A 15723-nucleotide genomic window follows, 5' to 3' on the forward strand; every position below is an offset into this window, starting at 1 on the left:
AAATATGCTCTTATCCAGAGTAACTTACAAGGTTATTCCTATTAAGGAAGTGGACCAATGTACTGTTAGGAGTCTTTCCCAAGGACTTTTATTGGTTTATCACAGTATAGTCACCCAGAATGGGAATTTAACCCCAGTCTCATAAGCAGACAGTGGTGTTATCCACTGCGCCACACCAACCACACTTGCAGGTAATCACTTGCAGGTAACATAGTCTAAGAAAAGAAGGCGACATTGAACAATAAAGGTTAATTTATACTTTTGCATAGAATCTACACCAGGGGTGTCCAAACTTTTTTTGTTCGGTGCCAGAAGGAGAACTATATTTGAAGTCACGGGCCACAGACTCTGTAATAAAACAAATAATGAAATTTAAATTACCAATTTAAATAATACATTTTCCTGATTACTTTCATTTACACACCATTTTACTTGACTTCCTATCTTTAACAGTGTTGTGTAAACTAAGATTTTTCAAATTGATGTTTCATTTTACGTTCATTTAACTTTTAGACTCTTTGGCCCATTTTTCTGAGCTACAACTGCGCACTCTCTCTGCTTTTAGACTCTTTGGCCCGTTTTTCTGAGCTACAACTGCGCACTCTCTCGCTTTTAGACTCTTTGGCCCCTTTTTTTGCGATTGAAATCAACTTCACTCTCTTTGGCCCGTTTCTGACACCTAGCGTTCAAACTTTGAATCTCACATTATAAAAACCTGCTTAACAGCGGGCCAACTTTCATTCCATTTCTAAAATACCTCGCGGGCCGCTCTAAAAAAGGAAACTGGCCGCGAATGGATCGCGGGCCGTAGTTTGGACACCCCTGATCTACACCATTTGACAAAAGCAATGAGTATGGGGCTCATTTCTGGGCATTTCTGTAATTATATTGTCACCCAACAAATGAAGCCAAGGGGATGGGGGTGGGGGGGGTTAGTGGAATGCTGTGCCTTAGTGTGAGTGATAAAAAGTGAAAAAAAACAGAGTGCCAGAATTTTTGCATGGGTGGTCATATCCATAAAGCATTGAAATAAGTAAAGTAAATTGAATTGCTTTTGACCAATTATTGACTTATTTATTTTTTGATTATTTGCTTATTTATGTGAACTCATTGATTCAATTACTGACAACCTGTGGTGTTCTGCAGTATTCAGATTATTGTATGCTCACTGACGCAGTGTCCTGCTGTGGATATCCCATGTTTGTCTCGCACTGGGACTCACACTTAATACTTTTCTCTTAACTCTGTGATTGCTTTGCCGCAGGTGGTGCAGCAGTGGCCTCCACAACAAAGGGCCGTTGTGCAGGATGAAGAGGAGGAGGGGGAGGAGGAAACATCAGGTATTAACGTGGAGGCGGCCAAGGAGCGGCTACGCAGGGAGGACCAAGAATTCGATAAGAAGGAGTACAGCAGAAAGATTAAAGAGAAACATCGGGTAAGACTCGTCGTTTTTTTCCCGGCGCGCACAAACACAATACACTGTCCAGACTGCTTCCATGCCTTTTAGTTAGCAATTTAAGGGATGGGTGAGATTCCATTACTTTCCTTATAGGCGCTACAGCACTGTTGTTCTACTTGAGAGGATTCACACAGCCTAAAAACATCAGCAATGGACGTTTTAAAATGCTTGTAGATATATACAGTCATATGAAAAAAGTTTGGGCACCCCTATTAATCTTAATCATTTTTAGTTCTAAATATTTGGGTGTTTGTAACAGCCATTTCAGTTTGATATATCTAATAACTGATGGACACAGTACAACAAACCTCATTTCAATAATGAAATATTACTAACAGAAAATCTGCAATATGCATTAAACCAAACTTTGACTGGTGCAAAAGTATGGGTACCCTTATCATTTTATTGATTTGAATACTCCTAACTACTTTTTACTGACTTACTGAAGCACAAAATTGGTTTGTTAACCTCATTGAGCTTTGAACTTCATAGCCAGCTGTATCCAATCATGAGAAAAGGTATTTAAGGAGGCCAGTTGCAAGTTGTTCTCCTATTTGAATCTCCTCTGAAGAGTGGCATCATGGGCTCATCAAAACAACTCTCAGATGATCTAAAAACAAAGATTGTTCAACATAGTTGTTCAGGGGAAGGATATAAAAAGTTGTCTCAGATATTTAACCTGTCAGTTTCCACTGTGAGGAACATAGTAAGGAAATGGAAGAGCACAGGGACAGTTCTTGTTAAGCCCAGAAGTGGCAGGCCAAGAAAAATAGCAGAAAGGCAGAGAAGAAGAATGGTGAGAACAGTCAAGGACAATCCACAGACCACCTCCAAAGAGCTGCAGCATCATCTTCCTGCAGATGGTGTCACTGTGCATCGGTCAACAATACAGCGCACTTTCAACAAGGAGAAGCTGTATGGGAGAGTGATGCGTAAGAAGCCATTTCTACAAGCACGCCACAAACAGAGTCATCTGAGGTGTGCTTTTGTTGCAAACACCCAAATATTTAGAACTAAAAATGATTAAGATTAATAGGGGTGCCCAAACTTTTTCATATGACTGTATATATATATATATATATATATATATATATATATATATATATATATATATATATATATATAATTTTTTTTTACAAACAGAAATGTTTATAAAACAAACAACAACCTGCCTAAAAATAACTTTACTTTAGAATTATTATATTCTCAAATTCTTAAAGTATTAAACTCCACTGGTTATTTTCTCTGCGTAAGAGCTGATTCCCCTAGACCTCAACTTGTTACACTGCACCTAAACTCTTGATGCAGAACCAATTTGATTTAGCCACTGGGTAATCTGAAAGGAGCCCTGGTGCTTGGCACTGCAGGTTGAGGCAGATGTGAATAGCTGAGATGCCTGTGTTGGGTGCACGGCTTCCAGCCTCAGGCGCAGTAAGAGGGGGAACGGACTTTGAGTTATTACTGCATAGCCACCTTCATGATGAGCTCCTAAATGATTGCTCTCCAGCAAGTTCACGCAGTTCATGCCATTGAGAGGAAAGCATTGTTCAGCGCTAATACTTGGGCCCGGGTATCGAAAAAGCGCCTTCGGTTTCTGCCGACCACAAAATTCACATTTTGTTATTATTGATCTCTGAGCGAGGGAGCAGTGCAGTGAAGAGGCATGAAACAATGGCTTCTATAATTATAATAAAGGACAGATGAGTCGTGCCATCAACAGTCCAATTTGTCGCACCCTCCTCCACGTTTCTGAAGAAGAAGTCAAGGCCTTTTGGTCTTAGAAACTAATCGCACTGTGAGGAAATGGAGAACCTGTGGAGAATGCATATATATACATATATTCTATTCTTATCAACCAAAACAATAGGTGCACCCAGAAGGTATCAACCAGGAATCAAATGGGGATAAAGTGTGGCCATCAGATTGGCTCAGAATGGCATCAGGTCATCTTCAGTAACGTCTGTGTGTCAGTTTGTTTGTCATGGTGTTGGGTCCAATTCCGTACAATATTCAATCGCTTTTAGTCTTTATTACAGGCACTACAGAGCCCACTGTCACGTTAATGAGGTCCTGCAACCAATGGCCCTACCTTTTCTGGAGGCACACTCCGATTCGCTATTTCAACAGGACCGTGCTCGTTCACATACTGCCACAGTCTCAAAAGCATGCCTTGAAAACTGATACACACACAGATACTATACCACGGCCAGCATATTATCAGAGGATTCTTTTAGGAACCTCTACAACTCCATGCTGAGATGGCTGGTATGTTGCATTGAATTTCAACTAGGGGTGGGCAATATTATATCGCATACAATATATCATGACACAGAAATATCATGATATTAAAAATCCATATCGTGATAATAGGTCTGGCTGTTCTGTCTTAAAAGTAGTCTATTATTTACTGTGAAGCTTTAGGTGTATTTATTGTATAATTGTTTTAGTTTGCAGTTTATATGCATGCACTAAATTTTCTGCAATATTTTTTGCTCCATTATATTATTTTATGCCATATTATTTATTTTGCCACATTATGATTATACTGTTATACTATTATACTATATTCCTGAAATTAATTAATTATTTTTTCTGTTTTCCTATATGGCCAAGTATATCGTTTTCGCAAAAATACCCTGAAATATGATATTATTTTAGAGCCATATCGCCCACCCCTAATTCCAACCCATATTTTTCCTGCATTGGCGGCATGTCCTTGGTGTATACTGCCTTCCACCCGATGCCGGCTGGGATAGGCTCCAGCTCCCCCACCCTCCCCTAACCCTGACCCTGAAGGATAAAGCAGGTATTGACAATGGATGGGTGGATTATTCCTGCTTAGCTTCATCTTCTTTCCGAATAGCATTGAATTTCATGGCTTATTACTTTATTGAGGAGTATATAGAGGTGTATAGGTGGTCCTTTTACTCCCACCTCACTTAAATCTCTCCCAGACAGGCAAATATGAAGAATGAGTCGGAATATAATGTTCCTCTACGGAGTCACAGGTGCATCTTCTCCCTGTCAATTAAAATATCTTGCTGTTACACAATGTCTTTATTTCTCCTCCTGAACAAGGTCACTCAGCTTTTTCCTGCTTCTCAGAATGAGCATTCTGCTTCTCAGCATGATTTCTGTGAAAAGCGTGGATGTCCAAATCCTGTTTAATTTGTATTTTCGTGCTGCCGGTGACGATGTGAAGCAGCAACCCCAATAATCAATCAGCGGCGTGCACGCATACACATTAATCATTTCAGCTAGACCAGACCGAGCTGTCTCACACCCTCAGCCTGGAGTCTAGTGCTGCGTATCTCCACTCTGCCAGCAGGCCTGTTGATGAAGCGCAGAATTCAGGAAACTTCTTAGAGGTGTTTTTAAAGAAGCTTTCTCAAGAAACAACAGATAAATAAAACTCTGGTTACTTTTCTTAACCTAGAGATTATAAGTCAGATTGATATCTAAAATATTGTAAAGTATTAAATTGGATTTGATCTAAATGGCTAGTTTATATAAAACCCCAACAACCTGATTTTTTGTATACCCTATGACCTCTGACTTGGATCTTTCCTTTTCTTTTCTTTGTATTGAAACTTCCCCACTTTTACTGTAAATAGTTTTTTGCCTTAAAATAAATAAGTAAATAGATAATAAAAAATGGTGATTTACATCCTAGGGAAGTCAGATTACACTGTTAAATTGTACTACCATTGTTATTTTATTTTGTACAAAATTGTCAATTGTTCGAGATGTATGGACACTGAGAGCATAATGAAAGTTTTTGTACTCTTTGATGGACTTCTCCAATAAAAAAAAAAAAAAATAAATAAATCAAATACTGTAAAGTATCGATTATGAGGCACATTTAAAATCCTTTAAGTTTCCTAAAAATGACTTTCCCAAGAATGAGTTATAAGAGTGAGTTTTCAGTGAAGTTTCTCCAGCACTAAGGCATTAGCCACTAATTGCAGCCCCCAGCTCTTTCGCTATTCAGAGGCGAGTATTATTATTATTTTATTTTTTTAAGAATTACAGTTTCGCTTACTAAGGCACTGTTATGATTGGTTTAAAGAGAGATGTCAACACCTGCTGGTGTTGTTCCACTGTGTTATATCTAGTCAGTGCAGAGTTCAGATTTCATTTTCCAGCAGGACTTGGCACACTGCCCACACTGACAAAAGTACCAATTAGTCTTATATAATATTCTCATTTTCTGAGACACTGATTTTTGGGTTTTCATTGGCTGAAAGCCATAATTATCAACAATAACAGCAAGCAAGACAAATTCAGATTTTAAACTGAATTACTGAAATAAAGTAACTTTTAAATGATATTCTAATTTTTTGAGATGCTCTATTATATAAGTAGCAGCTATAAGCATGCGGCTCTAGTGTTTCCTGCACTTGCCTGTACTTGTCTTTATACCTTTTAATCTTCTATTCAGTTTGACCCCTGTAAAGCTCTTTCTTCAGAGCCGTTTAGTTTGGTTTAGTTCTTTTCCTCCTTGACGAAGGACACGTCCAGTCTTCATCAGTCAGACTGCGCCCTGGCTGCCCTCTCGCCCACACTTTTATCACTGCCTCTCTTTCTCTTTTATTCCTCTTTTCCTATCTCCTTGTTCTCCTGAGACGTGCGTCACTTGGCTCTTTAGTCTGACTGGTGATATGATGTCTTTTGAATCAGGCTCTGATTACATTAGGACACTCGGATGCAGGTTCTGGCTTCTGCTCTGCTGCAGTTTATCATTCTCTATTGTTTGTTCTGTACAGGAGAAGCGGCTGAAGGAGAAGGCTGCGCGAAGAGAAGCCAGCAAGCAGAAGCAGGAGGTGAGTCTGAGCTCAACACATTATTACTCTGCCTCCAGAGTGAATCTGACTGTTTTCTTTTCAGTAGTGTTATGCTTAGTTACTATTTACACATTTAATAGAGGTGAGATTGATTATAACTGAGTAGTTTTAACTTTCAGAGGAAGGCCTTAAGTTTGTCCAGAAATGTATAGCGTTAATTCAATACATTTATTGTAATTTATGAGAATATAGCAGCATAATAATAGTAACACCCTTTTAAAGAGCAATTAACTGTCAGTTTTTAATATTTAATAGTAATTTAGGACTGAGCTGAACTCTGGTACTGCACATGTTTAAATCTCTTTAATTTAATTCTGCAGTTTTGTAGGCTTTTGTACAATAGTGAACATAAAGCATGAAAAAAAGATTATGATATGGCCTAATTTAGGCAATCCCCAGCACCAGTTGCATTCGTACAGCTGACAAAATTGAGTTTCAGAAAAAAAAAATCGTTTAGTCTTTTACAACATAACCATAATAATAATAAAAAAATAAATAAAATAAAATAGGTTTTAGTAAACCTGAGCGAAATAACCCACTCACTTGTATTGTACTGTATATCTGTACTGACTGTTCCTACATGACATCATCGAGTGTGTTTACATCCACCTATATGTACATTATTCATACATAATCTGTTTATGAAATATTATGCTACACCAGAGGTCGCAGTCCCGCTAGCGCAGCCTATAGAGCCAGTGGGCGTAAGCAGAGGGAAGATGGAAGATGTATGTTAGTTATTTTTGACTGAAGCCAAGCACACAAGCATTTCTTTTTTTTACTATGTGGCGAGTTGGTGTCTCTGTACAAGTTTTAGCTCTCCAGGTTTTGACTCTCGTGGCCTGGATGAGACAACAGGTCCTTTACCCAACCATCACAAACCAAAAGAAAATAATTGAGTAAAGATACCCAAAACCTATTAAGTACAGTAGTGAATTATATTTCCTTTGTTAATATTCTATTAGACAATGATACTTTCACTATAGGTCGCTTTAATAATCAATCAACTGTGATTAATTGTGAAATTAAACAGCACAGTTCGTTTGTTTAAGCTTAAAACAGTACAGGGAGAGTTTCTACAAGGTGCATTTTTCATGGTTTATACTCTTAACAAATAAAAAGCAAAAAAAGTATCTTTATTTTTTGTCATTTAAAATTTGTTCCAAATATTGTGGGAAAATCAAATTGTAAATCGTGAATCATGAGCAGTGTGCATCGTTAAACACCTAGTCATGATTATTGCACATGCTCACATTGCCATTCCAGTACTGAATCTATATATTGTACAGCCCTAGTTTGGAGAAAGTATGGCCTTATGCTGTTTGTATGGTAACTTCAGCTGACCGCTGATCGAATACATTTTGAGGAGAATGGTTTAAAATGGATTTTTCATTGATCCATCGCTTTTTTCCTCTTGGTCCAACTTAAAAAGACGTTATTGAGCCTCAGCCTGACGTCTCCAGTGCTCGCTTTGAGTGAGTGTGTGCTCCTCAGCTCAGCAGAGAGGTTGCCCTCAGTCTGTGGCCGTTCAACGGGCAGTCCATAATTTGGCGCTGACAGCTGTCATGTGTCCTCTTGCTCTCACCGCTTGGGGATAGCTCAGTCCACATCCATATGGAAATGCAGCTGGTCAGTCATTTGTCTTCTGATCAGTGCTGAGGTCTGTCCAAGGACGGTGCACTATTCATCACCACTAACAGTGAATTCCCACAGTCCTGCAGCTCGTCTTACCCCGCCGGCATATCGACTCGCACCGTGCTCCAGCATCAGTTCACTCTACCAGCGCACTAGCTCTTAACCTGGGAGTCATTACGCCTGGAAATGAAGCCACTAACACTGCTCTCTATAGCTGACACTGTCTGAGCAAGTCAGTGCAATCTGATTCATCGATCCGGAGGTGGAGTTTCAACTTTATTGATTATGGAATGCTGGATTCAATAAGCGCTGCACAATGTATCGCTTCTGCATGGTCATTGATGCAAAAAGAAAATTTACACTGATTCTTACTCAGTGTCCATGATTACTTCTGCCCAATATTATTTTATATTATAAGTTTATTATTATTTTATTTATTATTTATTGTATTTAACTACACTCTTGAATACAAAAAGTACATTATTAATATCATGATGTTGGATGACTTTCTATTCCAGTGTATGTCACAAATTGCATATATTGCATTGTCAGTTTTTTTTTTTATAAGCATTTAGTCCTAAAATCAGTTGTTGATTTTAATTGTGCTAAAAAAGAACAGAAAAATAGCCAATGCATAAACAGACTAATGATGATGACGAAGCAGCACCAGAATTTCAAATTTGCTATAGTCATTACATTACATTACATTACATTACATTTGGCAGACGCTTTTGTCCAAAGCGACTTACAATAGTGAAGTACAAAAGTAGTAGAAGTTTAAAGGTAAAACATCTTTAGACAGGGCCTAAAGGAGGTCGAAGGGAAATAAGGGGATAGAGAAGTGAAGGAGGGGAAGAAGGAAATGAAGTTAGAAGTAGTTAGTTAGTTAGAGGTGTTAGGAGAGTAAGAGCTCTTTGAAGAGCTCTGTCTTCAGGAGTTTATTAAAGATAGTGAGAGATTCTCCTGATCTGGTAGCGGAAGGTAGTTAGTTAGAGGTGTTAGGAGAGTAAGAGCTCTTTGAAGAGCTCTGTCTTCAGGAGTTTATTAAAGATAGTGAGAGACGCTCCTGATCTGGTAGTAGAAGGTAGTTAGTTAGAGCATTTTGTAAGCAGTCATTTTGGGGGGGAATTTGTTAGGCTAAACGTGAGTATTATGGTGCCCAGCGGAGATGAACCGCCCTAAATGCGGAAGATCCATCTTGAAAAATTGATGTTCACCATTCCATGTTTCGAGTGTCACATGGCCCTGATGATGTTGTAAAATATAAAATGGTTACAGCTTTTGTTCAATTATTCATGCTCGGAGGCTTTACCCGCTGCTTGCGTAGCGCGATTGCTTTTGGGCTCGTTCATGTGTGTGTGATGGCATTTATATACGCGAGAAATGATGAGACGTGGTTCGGGTCCCCCCCCCCCCCCCCCCCCACCTCTGCGGAGGGGCTGAAGTGACAGTGCGGATTTGGAGAGGGGGTGATTGATGGGTTATTTAAAGCAGGGAGGGAAGCGATCAATGTGTGAATGAGAATATGTTGAGCGTTTTGAGTGGTGAGAGGGACAGTCGGGCTCGGGTAAACTGCTGGGGAACTGCAAAGGGAAAAATGGCACTGCCTGCTTAACATATGCAAACTGATGGGGCATGACTACTCAGGGTGCCGTACATATTGCAAAGTTGTAAGTCACATTCTTACAACCTTGTTCTTGTCATACTGTCCCCTTTTATCTTCTCTCTCTCGGACAATTTCCCCCCAATCTATCTCCTTCTCTCTTTCCTCCATCACCTGTTTTATTTCCTTTCCCTGTCCTGCTTTCATTCCCCTCCTCCTTTACTCCCTCTCTCTCTCTTTTTCTCTTTTCTCTCTTTGTATATCTCTCTCGTCCTAGGAAATTATCTAAAGCATAAGAGGAGCTTTATTCAAGACCAAAGCCGGGGCATGTTGAGTCTGAGTCATAGAGTAAAAAAAATGTCCAGTTGGAGTCAAGACCGAAACATGTTGAGTCCGAGTCAAAGATTAAAACCAGGGCATGTTGAGTCAGAGTCAAAGAATAAAACCAAGGCATGTCAAGTTTGAGTCAAGACCAAGACTGGAACATGTCAAGTCCTAGTCAAAGAATAAAACCGGGACATGTTGAGTCAGAGTCAAAGAATAAACCCAGGTCATGTTGAGTTTGTGTCAAGACCGAGACATATCGAGTCTGAGTTAAAGAATAAAATCGGGACATATTGAGTCAGAGTCAGGACCAAGACCGGAATATATCGTTTGAGTCCAAGAATAAAACCGGGACATATCAAGAGTCAAAGAATAAAAACAGGACATGCTGAGCTTGAGTCAAGACGAAGTTGAGTCCGAGTCAAAGAATAAAATCGGGACATGTTGAATCCGAGTCCAAGAATAAAACCGGGACATGTCGAGTCTGAGTCAGGACCAAGACGTTTAGTAGTCCAGACCGAAACCAGGAGTGGCAGAGAGAGTTTAGATCATGATTTATAAAAAGAAGAAAATGGAAAGACAAATAAATTTGTTTGTGACTCATTATATATTCATTAGCATTACTATTAGCATAACTATATTTCATCATATCGTTATTTCAGTCTAAAATTATAAGATATTAGAACAAAATAAAGTGCAATTTCTAATGACTGTTACCTCAGACAAACACATCAGCTTTGGCTGGTCTCGAAAATAATTTCCAGTTTCACCCCAAGAGTCACAGTGTCCCTTTTGTCTTCTCTCTCTCTCTTTTTTCCCCTCCCATCTCTCTCCTTCTCTCTTTCCTCCATCACCTGCTCTATTTCCTTTCCCTGTCCTGCTTTCATTTCTCTCCTCCTTTACTCCCTCTCTTTCTCTCTTTCTCTCTTCGTATATCTCTCTCGTCCCAGTAAATCATCTGAAGCATAAGAGGGAGCTGGCTTTATTCCGCACACGCGGACGCGAGTGTTCGACCCGCAAGTCCGTCAGCAGAATTTCAAATGAATCTTTCACAAAACAAGGTTATGTTACAGCACAGGGACAAGCCTACAATCCCCCACTCGTCACCAAAAACCCTCCACAAGGTCCCTCAGTGAATTCCCTTCCCCCCCACATCGCGATTCTGTATCCAGCAGTCTCCTTCATTCCCCAGTTTAGCAGAGCGCCATAAATATAAGACTAAACACTCATTTTCTACAGCAAGTGGATTACATTCCCGGTCAGAAAGGAGGACAGTCGCGAGAGTCCATAAATAGAGTGGTCCAAGGCTTAAGTTGGCAGCACCGATCTGGGGCAAGTTACTTACAAAATGTTAACTTCCAAAATGTTCCTGGCAGTAGGCCAGCTGCTAAAGAGGCTCTTATCACCTTGACTTGTCCTGTGTTGCATAACAAGAGCCAAGGGGAATTTCTCTGCTTTTTTCTTGTCTGTTTTTGAACCATGCATAGCAGGGTCTTCTGCTGCATGCTTTTAAACAGAAAAAAAAAATGTCCAGCTGTCCTGGTACTTCCTACTGGGGGGGCGATATGGCTCTAAAATAATATCACAATATTTTAGGGTATTTCAGGGTATTTTATTGCGATATTTTATAATGATATACTTGGCGATATAGGAAAACCTAAAATAATTAATTAATTTCAGGAATATAGTATAAGAGTGTAACAGTATAATCATAATGTGGCAAAATAAATAATATAGCATAAAATAATATAATGCAGCAAATAATATTGCAGAATATTTAGTGCATGCATATAAACGGCAAACTAAAACAATTATACAATAAATACACCTAAAGCTTCACAGTAAATAATAGACTACTTTTAAGACAGAACAGCCCTATTATCACGATATGGATTTTTAATATTGTGATATTTCTGCGTCACGATATATTGTATACCATATAATATTGCCCACCCCTACTTCCTACACACTCCCTGCACTTTTAACCACCAGAAATAACTTTTATCAGGTTACTAATATGAAAGAACTGTTTGAAATACTTAATTTTCTGAAAGTCCTTCATATGAAGAAACTGATTTAAGTCTGAGATGCTCAAGTCACAAACATTGTTGATGCCATAAAATTCTCCTCCACCAGTCTTACACACTGCTTTTGGATAACTTTATGCTACTCACTCCTGGTGCAAAAATTAGAGCAGTTCAGCTTGGTTTGGCTTGTGATCATCCATCTAACTCTTGATTTTATTCCAGATTTTTTCACTTTGGTAAAATCAAAGAATCTCATAATTTTTAAGTGGTCTCTTTTTTTTTCCCCCCCAGAGCTGAATTTTAGAAATACACTGGTTGACCAATCTCACGGATGAGAAGGCTGATGTAAATGAGCTCAGATATGTAATTTAAATTTTTTTCTGTGTCAAACAGATGAAGAAAGCTGCAGCTGGTGGTGGTGGTGAGGGCAATGATGAAGAAGATGATGAGAATGATGATGAAGGAGAAGATGACGGAGTGGTGGTGTACTTGGCGGGAGCTAGTAATGAAGTATTTGACCCCAGCACACTGCCCGACCCTGACAAAGTGCGGGATTCAGAGGATGAGGATGACGATGAGGATGATGAAGGGTAAGAATGGCTTTAAGAAAAATCAAAAGCTTTTACCACTTATGCTAATACAATTCTGCCTGGTTTTTTTTTTATACTGTTTTCCTATTGGTATGCATGACTAGACGTTCTACAGCAGCATCTTCTGAAGGGCACATGTCTTACATTTAACTGATGATGTTTTATTTGATTCTCTTAAGGAATCTGTTTTTTTTTTTAATGTACCAAATCATTAGCACAGTGTCTCACAATAGTGTGTACATGCCTCACATTTTTGTAAATGTTTTATTACAAAAAATATTTAAGCAATAGAACACGAGAGGGAGAGTGTTATCATGAATAACATCACGGCTGTGATCCGGTCGTAGATCATCACAGCCGTGATGTTATTTGTGATAACACATGACCTCGAGTGTTCTATTGCTTTTATACAACAGTTTTTTTTTTATGAATTAAGAATATAAATGAAAGAACTTTAAGAAAGTAAGAATGAATATGCTTTAATATGGACTGTGCCTTCCGCCAAAAAATAAGTCCACAACAACTGTAACAGAACTGAAACTTAACTACAAAACGGTGTATGGTTTATACAGACTAACACCACGAAAGTTAGCTTGAAAGCAAAATTGGGAATAAGTGAAGATGGTAATGTTAGGAGCGTGAAATAACGCTATTACTCTCCTCTCCTGCTCAGAGGAGTCGTCTTCAGGTGAAAGCTGCGCTTTTTTTGAGCATTTCTGCTTGTTTTGCTGGGTGGTGTAGGTTTTAGCTAGCCGGCTGGACTGTGGTTAGGTTAGCGTAGCTTGCTTTAGCTCAGCATTAGCTTAGCGTAGCTTAGCCTAGCCTGGCTGGTTAGCGTTCTGGCTGTCAGACGGCAGTAACCGAGCGATTTTAATTTTCCTTTTTTCCGCAAAAGACGAGCCAGCGCTGCGGGCTGCGGGCTGCGAGTGTGGCGTGGCTGAGCGCTAGCCTGTGCTAAGCTAACGCTGCTGCGGGTGTCCTGTGTGTATACGCCGTTACTGGGCAACGCGTCGGCGGAGTGATACAAGTTTAGTATCAGCACGGCTAGAACACTTCTCAACCAATCAGATTGTGAGGTCGGAACTAACTGTTGTATAATGTGCTATATGCAAGACAAAACTTAAATTATCAGTGATTTTGTTCTGCGTAGTTTAGGCACTTTTCTGTAAAATATACCGAGATATACAGTAAATCAGCAGCGTTTAAAATCTCTTTTTCAAGTAAACCAAAGCCAGAACACCAAATCATAATCCCCTAATTATCCCAAAATGAGAAATTGATTCTCCCAGCACTTAATTACTGCGCAGGCTCTGCTGCTTCTCCTGCCCATATTGGGTCTACAGAGTTTCATTAGGTTTTGCAGCACACTGGCCCGGTGTGTATCAGTCCTGGAGTCCACTGCATAATTGCTTCTCAGAAGGAGTTATTCCCTTATAGAAGAAGCAGATTCATTTATTGGTTGGCAGTGTAAAGCATTGATCCCGCTCTGGCAGGGGATAGTCCATAAAATGTGTAATTACATTCAGATTTAAAGTGGGAGACGGAGGGAAGAGGTAATGTGGTCCTGCCTGAGGAGTACTGTACTGACGATTTATACTGCTGTGGTGAATCTTCACTCCTCTTTCTCTCCTGGCTTCTGTCATTTGATCCTCTTTCCTCAGCCAGTCGTCTAATCGTCAGTTCAAACTTTATTCCTATTTGTTCTCACCCCACACTCTCTCTCTCTTTCTCTTTCTCTTTCTTTCTTCTTCTTTTTCTCACGTTAACAAAAACCTGAATAAAGACAAAAGTAAAAAAAAAAATCTATCTCACTGTCTCTCTTCTCTTTGTTCTTTCTTTCATTCGGGCATCCACTTCCCTTCTCTCACTCACACACACACACACTAACTCGTTCTTTCTTTTTTTTTTCTTACTCATCTCTATTCGTCGTCACTCATTGATTCTTTTAGCTTTCACTTTCTTTCCTGCTCTCTCTCTCTAGCTGTCACACTCTCATTCTTTACATTCATTGGTCCCTGTCTCCTTTTCTTTTCTCCCTCTCACAGGCTTTTGTTTATTCCTTTCCATTCATTCATCGCTCTCTCTCTCGCTCTTACTTTTTCTTTTTTTTAACTGCCACTCTCTCTTTCCTTCCTTTCATTCTTTATGTTGTTTTATTTCTTCACTCTCACACTTTCTGTTCATTCTTTCATTAATTCATCTCTCTCTCCCTTTTTCTTTTTTTTTAACTGTCACACTCTCGTTCCTTTTATTTTATTGTTTATCTTGTCATTTTATTTCTTCACTCTCTATTCTCTCTAAACTCTTCTATTCATTCCTCTCTCTCTCTCTCTCGCGTGCTCGCTCTTTCTCTCTTTTTTTAACTGTCATGCTCTCTAATTCCTTACATTCATTGCTTATCTTATGTCAGTTTGTTTCCTTACTCTCACACTCTTCTGTTCATTTATTCATATCTCTCTCTCCCTTTCTCTCTCTTTTTTTTTAGCTGTCATGCTCTCTGATTCCTTGCTTTCATTCTTTGTTGTTTTATTTCCTCACTCTCAGACTCTTCTATTCGTTCATTCCTATCCCCCCCTCTCTCTCTCTTTCCTTCTCTGTTTTTAACTGTCACGCTCTCTCATTCCTTACTTTCATTACTTATCTTGTCAGTTTGTTTCCTTACTCTCACACTCTTCTATTCATTCATTCATTCATCTCTCTCTCGTTCTCTCTCTCTCTCTTTCCTTCTCTGTTTTTAACTGTCACGTTCTCTCATTCCTTACTTTCATTGCTTATCTTGTTAGTTTGTTTCCTTACTCTCGCACTCTTCTATTCATTCATTCATCTCTCTCTCTCTCTCTCTCTCTCTGTGGTGTGTATGGGCTAGTGTGGGTCAGGTGATGCTGGCGGCTCGTTGCGGCTCCGACAGCAGCGCTGCGTCTGATTAATGGCTGTGGGCTGAGTGTTTACTGCATGGCTACACTCTGCGAATGCAGGAGAGGCTGGTGCTGCTGTAAATATGATGGGCTCTCTCTCTCTCTCTCTCTCTCTTTCTCTTTCACTCTCTCTTACTCTCTCTTGCTCACTCTCACTCTATCCGGTCCCGCTGTATTCCAGAGCAGCCGCTGCTGCCGCTGCTGCTGCTTTATGGCTGGGCCCGGAGCCAGGGCCTGCTCTAAAGCCTCCTCTCATTTGTGTGTGCTACCTGTCCTCCCTGCACGCGCCGCTGCCCTCACACACACCACCTGTCACTGGCTGCATC

At 39.7% G+C, this 15723-nt stretch overlaps 1 protein-coding gene across 1 annotated transcript in view; it reads left to right on the top strand.

Moving 5' to 3' along the window:
• ddx10 (DEAD (Asp-Glu-Ala-Asp) box polypeptide 10) overlaps nucleotides 1-15723 on the top strand; it is a 41956-nt gene that overhangs the window by 22957 nt on the left and 3276 nt on the right. The window contains exons 15-17 of the mRNA XM_022676042.2: nucleotides 1265-1435; nucleotides 6226-6282; nucleotides 12286-12482. Of these exons, the coding sequence (XP_022531763.2) occupies nucleotides 1265-1435; nucleotides 6226-6282; nucleotides 12286-12482 (425 nt within the window). The remainder of the gene's footprint in view (nucleotides 1-1264; nucleotides 1436-6225; nucleotides 6283-12285; nucleotides 12483-15723) is intronic.

Source organism: Astyanax mexicanus, chromosome 17, assembly GCF_023375975.1.
Source record: "Astyanax mexicanus isolate ESR-SI-001 chromosome 17, AstMex3_surface, whole genome shotgun sequence".
Lineage (NCBI taxonomy): Eukaryota > Metazoa > Chordata > Actinopteri > Characiformes > Acestrorhamphidae > Astyanax > Astyanax mexicanus.